We start from the raw sequence: 9,521 nt of genomic DNA on the forward strand, positions 1-9,521 counted from the left end.
TGATTCCGAGCATGCATGGACTTTTGTGCGTCGGAACTATGTACACACGATCGGAATTTGAGACCCAGCTCTCAAACATTTGTTGTCGGAAATTCCAGTGAATGTCTGATGGAGCCTACACACAGTCAGAATTTACGAAAACAAGCTCCCATCGAACATTTGTTGTCGGAAATTCCGATTGTGTGTACGCAGCATTAATGTTCTTTAATTCTACATACAGCTTTAAGGCATCACCCAAGCATGTAACTTAAAGAAACTGCTTATTTTTTTTTTATGTTGCCCTTTGAGCCACTACAAAATGGCCTCTCTTCTTCAATATTTTTTTTTCTTTGGCAGATATCCACCAGAAAATTACTAAAAACAAATGTTCAGATTCCATGGGTTTCAAAAGAGCTCTGATTCTGGATCCAAATTTCAATAATGTTTGCTGAGTGTTCACTAAACTGAACCCTGGTATGTTCATCTCATCACTACTGTTGACATGATGCTCGCAGTGTTAGAAGACCTGTTCACTGTGTTAGTGGTCTCTACTAGCCCTTTACAACATGTGTGTGGCTTCTAGTAGTATCTTGCAATATGTGATCAGTCTCTATGAGTCTTTTATAACATATCTGTGGTTTTAAATAGTCTCATGTAACAGGTTGGAGTTCTCTAATAGCCCTATACAACATCTTTTTAGCCTGTGGTAGTCACTTGCAACATGCCATGGCATCTAGTAATCTTGAAGCAAGTTGGCGGTCTCTCTTGGAACTTATCAGCAGTCTCCTGCATTGGACATGGCAAAATAGAGTTCAGCCTCTGCTGAAAATACAGTTCAGTCTCTGTTAACAGTCCCTGGTTGCTATGATTTAACTGCTTCTGGTAAGCTATACCTATTAAGCCATCCACCACACGGTAAAGATACGCTGAATAAAATTGCAAAAACCCGTGGAAAGAAAAACAGTTATGCCGCGTACACACGACCGAACTTTCCGGCACAAAAAGTCAGACGGAATCATTCCGTCGGATATTACGATCGTGTGTGGGCTTCATCTGACTTTTTTCTTCAAAAATTCAGATGGGCCTATAAATAGAACATGTTTCAAATCTGTCCGACTGAATCAATTTCTATCGGGAAAACAGTTCGTCTGTATTCTGGTCCGACGGACCAAATTCGACGCAAGGTCGGCTATTGGCTATTGAACTTCCTTTTCTAGTCCCGTCATATGTCATCACATTCAAAACTGACGGATTTTGGTTCGTTCGGTCAGAACTCCATTGGGAACACTGTCAGGAAGACTGTCCAACCTTTTCTGCCGGAGTTGTGTGCTTTGGATGATAGACTCACCTTTCCTTGACTTCTGCATTGCAGGGAGTGACAGTGACTTTCTGTTAACAAAATCCCTGGAAATGCTGTGTAGCCAATATCTCACAAAAAGACACTGCAGCAGTGGTGACCGATGCTTCATTTTTTTGGGGGGAGGTGGCAAACAAACTTGGTTAGTGGCAGGGAAGTCAGCATGTGTTTGCTGTGGTTCCAGAGGAAAGCCTGCCTCTGAATCACCAGTACCAGACATTTTTTTTTTACTCACTGGCCCCTGCTGGGGACAGGGAGCATGCTCCATGTCCTATTCGGCCTCTTCTCCAGAGGCCGCCATGCTGCCGACCTTGGGCTGTGCAGAGTTCGCTGAGCAGTGGGAAGCGGAGCTCCCTGTCATTCTCGGCCTTTCTGGCACACGTGCAGGCTGTCTCATCTCTACTGGAACAGTTGCAGGGCACTGCTCTTTAGTCGCTGATCCGCGATGGAGCTCCCCGGTCAATACTGCCATACTGACTCATGGCCAAGCTCCACCCCCACTCCCAGCCAATTGGGTTTCAGGACCCGCTTCCTGATTGGCCAGGAGGAGTTGCAGGAAGTCACACAAGTCGGTGGGCTCAGGGCACAGTGCTCTCCACTCTGAGCTCACCCTTTTTTAAGCCAATTAATCTAATCATGCTCTTCAATAAAAAAATTAAAAAAATTGAAATCCATGCGTCCAGCACCCTGAATGGAGAATAGGGGCCGGGTGCATGGATTAGGGGTTCGTCACCCCTATAGAGCGGGCTGCCACTGCACTGCATCAAAGTGCAGAATCACTACTCAGGCTACTCAACATTCTCTGAGATCTGGCTGGATGCAGGATGAAGTCACTCTCACCTAGGTGCCTCGGGAAGAGGCCAGGGAAAGGTAAGTATATTGTTTAAATTCTTTTTGCTCCACTGGTTTTGTTTGGTACTTTTTAATGTAGTGGTATGTGGAAGGAGAAGGAAGAAACCTTGAATAGGCAGACCTTGTCACCAAAGTGCAAGGTTTACTTTAAGATAAGATAAGCGTTGATAGCATAGATATAGATTTTTTGCTAAAAATGTGTTAGCCTTTGGTAAAATCTAACAAGAAATAAATAGCACAATGGCATTCTGCAAGTGCTAGGACTGAAGTTAGTTACATACAAAGTGAAACTCACCATAATCTTTAAAAACCAGAGTGGCTAAATCAGTCTTTGCTCTGTCACTGAATGCATCGCTGCGATCCACAAAGGCCTCTTTTACACACTCATAACCGGCTAGAACAACTATTGGATCATTGGCCATAAAGATGGTGAACACTGGTCCATACTGCTCACTTAGCTAAAAAGTTAAATGAAAGTTATTGCACTTTAGCAATATACACAGCATGACTCTCATGACTCTCAAGGTATACCTAAAAAAAAATGGTCCTAGGGTCTATACTGTAAAGAGCCCATTTGGCAGAGACTAGATGCTTAAGGAAGATAAATGGTCTGGTCACTGGTCTAATGGAGCATTGCCAATAGTAAATTATTATGTTGGCATAGGTCAACTTAACTGCATTAATACTAGCCACTTCCACCCCCTTCCTGCCCAGGCCGATTCTCAGGTTTCAGCGCTGTCATGCTTTGAATGGCAATTGTACGGTCATGCAACACTGTACCCAAATAACATTTTTATTATTTTGTTCATACAAATAGAGCTTTCTTTTGGTGGTATTTAATCACTACTGGGTTTTTATTTTTTGCTAAATAAAACATTTTGAAAAAAAAAAACACATCCTTCTTTGTTTCTGTTATATAATTTTGAAAATAAATAATCTTTCTTTAGAATTTTAGGGCAAAATTTATTCTGCTACATTTCTTTGGTAAAAATAACCCAAATCAGTGTATACTGTTGAGTCTGTAGGAAAATTTCACAAACTAATGTATATATGTATGAAAATCGATCAATCTTGATGTACTGATGTCCTATCTCCATAACACTCTTAACCACTTCAGCCCCAGTGGCTGCTCAATGGCCATTTTTTTGTGATACTACACTGCGTTGTTTTAACTGACAATTGCGTGGTCTTTCGAAGCTGTACCCAAACAAATCCCACAAATAAAGCTTTATTTTGGTGGTATTTGATCATCTCTGCAGTTTTTATTTTTTGTGCTATAAACAAAAAAAGAGACTAAATTTTGAAAAAAAAAACAATATTTTGTACTTTTTGCTATAATAAATATCCCCAATAAAAAAAAAAAGCTAAAAGCTATTTTTTTTTCTCAGTTTAGGCCGATATGTATTCTTCTACATATTTTTGGTATATAAAAAAAAAAAAACACAATAAGTGTATATTGACTGGTTTGCGCAAAAGTTATAGCATCTACAAAATAGGGGATTCATTTATGGCATTTTTATTATTATTATTATTTTTTTACTAGTAATGGCAGCGATCTGCGATTTTTATCGTGACTGTGACATTATGGCGGACACATCAGGCCCTTTTGACACATTTTTGTGATGACTGACAATTATACTTCGATCAGTGCTATCAAAATGCAATGATTACTTTATAAATGTCAGTGGCAGAGAAGGGGTTAACACTAGGGGCGATCAAGGGTTTAACTGTGTTTCCTGTCTGACTTTGTGTTCTAAATGTAGGGGGAGGGGACTGAATATAGGAGATGGCAGATCATGGTTCCTAGCTATTAGGTTCTGCCTCTCCTCTCAGAACAGAACAGGAATTTGTGTGTTTACACACACATGTCCCTGTTCTGCCTCTCGTGCCCGTGATTGCTCATGGCCGGCAGTCATTGCGACCGTCGGTCATGAGTATCGGCACCCCTGCAGTGCAGTGGGCTTGTGCACACGCCTCCGGCGGTGGGCACATCTGCTAACCTGTTTAAAGAACCCGACGTATAGCTACAATGGCTCACGTGGACATGCCGACCTGCCACAGCATAATGCCAGCCGCCGTATAATGACGGCTGGTCAGCAAGTGGTTAACTGAAAAATAGTTGTGCGAAGCTGTACCTAAACAAAATTGAAGTCCTTTTTGCGTTATAAATACAAAAAGAGCAACAGTTTTGAAAAAAAACGCAATGGGGGTTATTTACTAAAGGCAAATCCACTTTGCACTACAAGTGCCCTCAGATCTACAGAGACTGCACTTCCAAGATTCCGATTCTCGTTCTGTCACGAGCGATCGTGGATGCCCAGCGGTTATCGAACCCACTGGCCACTTCGGCTCCAGTGGCGAGCCACCCACTAGTGGTCAAAAGGCGAAGCGACATAAAGTAACATCGTTTCACCCAGGGGAGCCAACCTGCCGCAACTACGACGGCTGGTCGGGAAGGAGTTAAAGGGGTAGTAAACCTCAGACATGGAATATTAACAAATCATATCCCTCAATAGTGTGTACTTGATTCAATTGAGAGCACTAAGTGTCATTTCTGTCTGCTGCTTTGTTCCTATTCTATCAGCATGGATCACTTCTGATAATTGACACTCTGAAGAGTGTAATTTCAGCTCTCTGTCCCCTTTTTCCTGGCAGCTCATTCAGGCTTTATAATTTCTACACTTTGAGCGTATGTAGAGAAGAGAAAATTGCAGATAAACAAGTACAACTTTTGTGGGAATATTTGTTTCATCTATGTATAACCAGAGGCCAGTAACTTCTTTGGGTATATGTAAGGGTTTACAACCACTTTAACCACTTCCATACAGGGCCATAGTAATATGACGCCGGCAGGAACATCTCCTCCCTCTGAGTGGGCATGATATGACATCTGCCCGTTCTCGCTGGGGGGGGGCACAGCACGGTGATCGGGGATGAGGCATGTCCCTCGGGAGACAGCCCATCCCCGATGAGGGTGAAGAGCCAATAAAAATGTCTTGTTATCACATGACCAGCTGTGTTCAATCACAGCCAGTCACAAATGTTAAAAAGCATCCTGTGAGTACCTGTCACCAGCCCATCTGAGTACCTGACACCAGCCCATCTGAGTACCTGAGTATTTATCACCAGCCCATCAGAGTACCTGAGTACCTACCTGCAGGCCATCAAAGTTCCCGAGTACCTGTCACCAGCCCATCAGAGTACCCAAGTACCTGTCACCAGCTCATCAGAGTACCCGAGTACCTGTACCTAGCCCATCAGAATTCCCAGAGTACCTATCACCAGCCCACCAGAGTACTCGATTACCTATCTTCAGCTCATCAGAGTACACCGAGTACCTGTCACCAGCCCATCAGAGTACCCGGGTACTTGTCAAAAGCCCATCAGAGTACCTGAGTACCTATCTTCAGCCCAGAGTACCCGAGTACCTATCTTCATCCCATCAGAGTACCTGAGTACCTATCTTCAGCCTAGAGTACCCCAGTACCTATCTTCATCCCATCAGAGTACCTGAGTACCTATCTTCAGCCCAGAGTACCCCAGTAGCTATCTCCATCCCATCAGAGTACCCCAGTACCTGTCTCCAACCCAGAGTATCCGAGTATCTATTTCCTGCCCATCAGAGTACCCAAGTAACTATTTGCAGCCCATCAGAGTACCCGAGTACCTATTCACAGCCCATCAGAATTCCTGAGTACCTATCTGCAGCCCATGCCTCATTGAATATACATTGAGGTGTTTGCTTTTCAAAATTTGGTCATTTTGTTGGTAATTCCACTGTCCTGGTGCTCCAGGACCTTCAAAAGTGTGATAGGTAGTCAGGAAAGGATAAGTGTAATTTATGCTCCTAGAACGCCTGATGGTGCTCCCCGCATGTTGGGCCTCTCTATGTGGCAAGGCTGTAAAAAAGTCTCACGCACGTGGTATCGAAGGAGTAGCAGAATGTATTTTGGGGTGTAATTGGAAGTATGTTTATGCTGTGTGTGAGAAATAACTTATTATGACAAACTTGTGCAAAAAATAAAAAAAAATTCTTAATTTTCGCAAGAATTGTGGGAAAAAATTACAACTTCAAAAACTCACAATGCCTCTTATTAAATACCTTGGACTGTCTACTTTCCAAAAAGGGGCCATTTGGGGGATATTTGTATTGTCCTGACATTTCAGGGCCTCAAGAAATTAGACAGGCAGTCAGTACATCAGATGTGATCAATTTTTAATGATTTGCACCATAGCTTGTAGACTCTATAACTTTCAAACAGACCAAATAATATCCACTTATTTGGGTTATTTTTTATCAAATATATGTAGCAGTATAAACTGTGGCCCAAATTTAAGAACAAAAATTACTTATTTGAGAAGCTAAATTTTTGCTCTGTTTTTACTTATATCGCAAAAAATAAAAAACCCAGTGGTGATTACCACTAACAGAAAGCTCTATTTGTGTGAAAAAAAAGGTAAATATTTTGTTTGGGTACAGTGTAGCCTGAATGAGTAATTGTCATTCAAAGTGTGAGTGCTGAAAGATGAAAATGGGTCTGGGCAGGAAAGAGGTATAAGTGCCCTGTATGGAAGTGGTTAAAAACCATCAAAAACCCTTTTCATTTTACCTTGCACCTAAGAGACTGGCACATTTACATGCAGACTGGACTTTATTTCTTTTTGTTATTGTGAATTTGTATTCCCATGTGCTCACCTAGAGCCAGACTGGGGGCTCAGATCCTATCTTTGCAGCTAAAGCACAATACCCACATTTATGGGTGTGACCCAAGTTTTTTATTTGAGCTATCATTTTAAAATGTTGGCATTAGTGGTACTTTTGTATAGCTTGGGTCTGTACTCACCTTTACCAAAGACTTGGGCAACTCCTTAGTGCTCATATGCAGTATAGTGCCCAGCAACGGAAGTGGGGGTGGTCCGGGGGGCATATCCTTCCACTTCATTTTCCTCTTAGTTGTGAAGAAGTAGACTATTAGGCTGACAAAGACAGCCAAGAGAAGGGTCCCTGTTATTCCCAGCTCCATTGTCACTCCAGGTTTGTAATCTACATGCAGGAAGTGTTAACATAAGTATAACCATTATATATTGTGTAATAAAGTGTTATCTTGTAACTTTTCATTCGCTCTCACATAAGTCCAATGTACAGTTTGCAGACAGTCACATGCAAATTACATCACCTTTGATATACACATTCAGCATAAATTTGATTTGGTTATCTAAAGGGTTATTAAGCTAAACTAGGTTAAAAAAATCTTTAATATTTGAAATAACAGCTTTTCAAAATCATGTAGTGTAACATCTATGTGATTTCATATCAATGCATAAAATATTGGTAAAAATAAATACTTACAATGCTATACAGAGAATTCTTCTATAAGCTCTATTGTGCTATGTCTGTATATTTTCTGTGAAGCTCCTGTAACAAGACTTCCGGGTGACCGAGCCTGGGGAATAAACATTTCTATGGCGAGGAGGGATGGGCTAGTAAAGTGTGAAGATGTAGATACAACAGTCATTGCTGAGGCCCGGCTCTAGCTACTAAGAGAGGAAAGCATTATACTGATTTACACACAGAAACACACACTCATATACAGTATGTAATATACTGTATATATGTAAATATAGATGTAGAACCCTGCAGGGCCATCTTGATAGCATCATGGGCCCCTGGGCAAAGTAATGCTATGGGGCCCCTACAAACCTGGACAATTTACGCACCTACTCCTAAGAATTAAAGTACAACATTTTCTACTTTCTGCTTTGAAACATCAAATTAGAAAAATTTAAAATGTAGGCCAAAATGTATTCTGCTACGTGTCTTTGGTAAAAATATCCCTGAGAGAGCTGTACGTTCTTAGCACCCATCACACCTGTATGCTCTCAGTCCCCACCCACATCTGTATGCTCTCAGCCCCCCTCATACCCATACGCTCGCAGCCCCCCTCACAACCGTACGCTCTCAGCCCCCCTAAAGCCTGTATGCTCACAGCCCCCTCAGACCTGTATGCTCTCAGCCCCCTCACACTGTGCGTCTCAGCCCCCTCACACCTGTATGTTCTCAGCCCCCCTCACACCTGTACGCTCTAAGCCCCCTCACACCTGTAGGATCTAAGTCCCCCCTCACCTGTACTCTCTCAGCCCCCTCACACCTTTATGCTCTCAGCCCCCTCACACCTGTACGCTCTCAGCCTCCCTCACACCTGTACGCTCTCAGCCCCCCTATAGCCTGTATGCTTTCAGCCCCCTCACACCCGTATGCTCTCAGCCCCCTCACACATACTGCAGCTACTGACTTTTAATAATTGGACACTTACCAGTCCTGGAGTCCAGCAATGTCAGCACCGCAGCTGATGTTTCCATCAGCTGTCGGGTGCATGTCACCTCCATTGCGGGTAAGGGAACCCGGCAGTGTAGCCTTTCAGCTTCACGCGGGGAACCCTGCGGCCGGGGAAGGAGAAGGGAGCCCAGGTGGTCACGTCAATACCCACAGCTGAGACTCCCAGAAGTGGGAACGGGATACCTGTGGGAAAAAAAGGTATTCTGTCCCCCCCCCCCTATGTGGCACTGGAGGGGGGGTACAATGAGTGGAAGTTCCACTTTCAGGGGCACCAACTGTTAGTGCTTTGCCTTCCTTGAACAGTTTTATTGCTAATGTACAGCACATTACTAGAGGTGAACCTGACATTCTCTAAAAGTTTCTAAGCCTGCTTTCACACTGAGGCGCTTTACAGGCACTATATCGCTAAAAATAAAGCCTGTAAAGAGCCTCTCCTCTCACTCCAGTGTGAGAGCCCGAGTGCTTTCACACTGGAGCGGTGCGCTTCCAGGACGCCAAAAAAAGTCCTGCAAGCCGCATCTTTGAGGCGCTGTAGGAGTGGTGTATACACCACTCCTACAGCGCCCCTGCCCACTGAATTTGCGGGCGCTTGTAACCCTTTTTCAGCTGTTAAAAGAGCCCTGCTAGCGGCTCAAAAGGGCCACAAATATGACAGCCCCAACGCCCCAGTGTGAAAGTAGCCTAATGTCGCGTACACACGACTGGACTTTCTGGCAGAAAAGGTCCGATGGTCTTTACGACTGATTTTCAACGGAGTTACGATGGACTTCCGAACAAACAGACTTGCCCACACACAAACAGACCAAAGTCCATTCGTTTTGAACATGATGATGTACAATGGGACTAGAAAAGGAAGTTCAATAGCCAGTAGCCAATAGCTGCCCTTGCGTCATATTTGGTCCGTCGGACCAGCATACAGACGAACGGCTTTCCCGATAGAAATTGAGTTCGTCGGACAGATTTAAAACATGCTCTATTTCTAGATCCGTTTGAATT

The 9,521-nt window shown here is 43.4% G+C and overlaps 1 protein-coding gene across 1 annotated transcript in view; it reads right to left on the bottom strand.

Annotated features, from left to right (window-relative positions):
- Positions 1 to 7,674, bottom strand: part of LOC143982679 (cytochrome P450 2G1-like) — a 30,924-nt gene extending 23,250 nt beyond the window's left edge. Inside the window, exons 1-3 of the mRNA XM_077481604.1 lie at positions 7,539 to 7,674; positions 7,033 to 7,232; positions 2,484 to 2,646 (exon numbers count right to left, since the gene is read on the bottom strand). Of these exons, the coding sequence (XP_077337730.1) occupies positions 2,484 to 2,646; positions 7,033 to 7,212 (343 nt within the window). The 5' untranslated portion in view covers positions 7,213 to 7,232; positions 7,539 to 7,674. The remainder of the gene's footprint in view (positions 1 to 2,483; positions 2,647 to 7,032; positions 7,233 to 7,538) is intronic.
- Between the last annotated feature and the right edge of the window lie 1,847 nt (positions 7,675 to 9,521).

The sequence above is a fragment of the Lithobates pipiens genome, unplaced genomic scaffold (genome assembly GCF_037356315.1).
Source record: "Lithobates pipiens isolate NorthernLeopardFrog02 unplaced genomic scaffold, aLitPip1_a1.2 Scaffold_1, whole genome shotgun sequence".
In the NCBI taxonomy this organism is placed as follows: domain Eukaryota; kingdom Metazoa; phylum Chordata; class Amphibia; order Anura; family Ranidae; genus Lithobates; species Lithobates pipiens.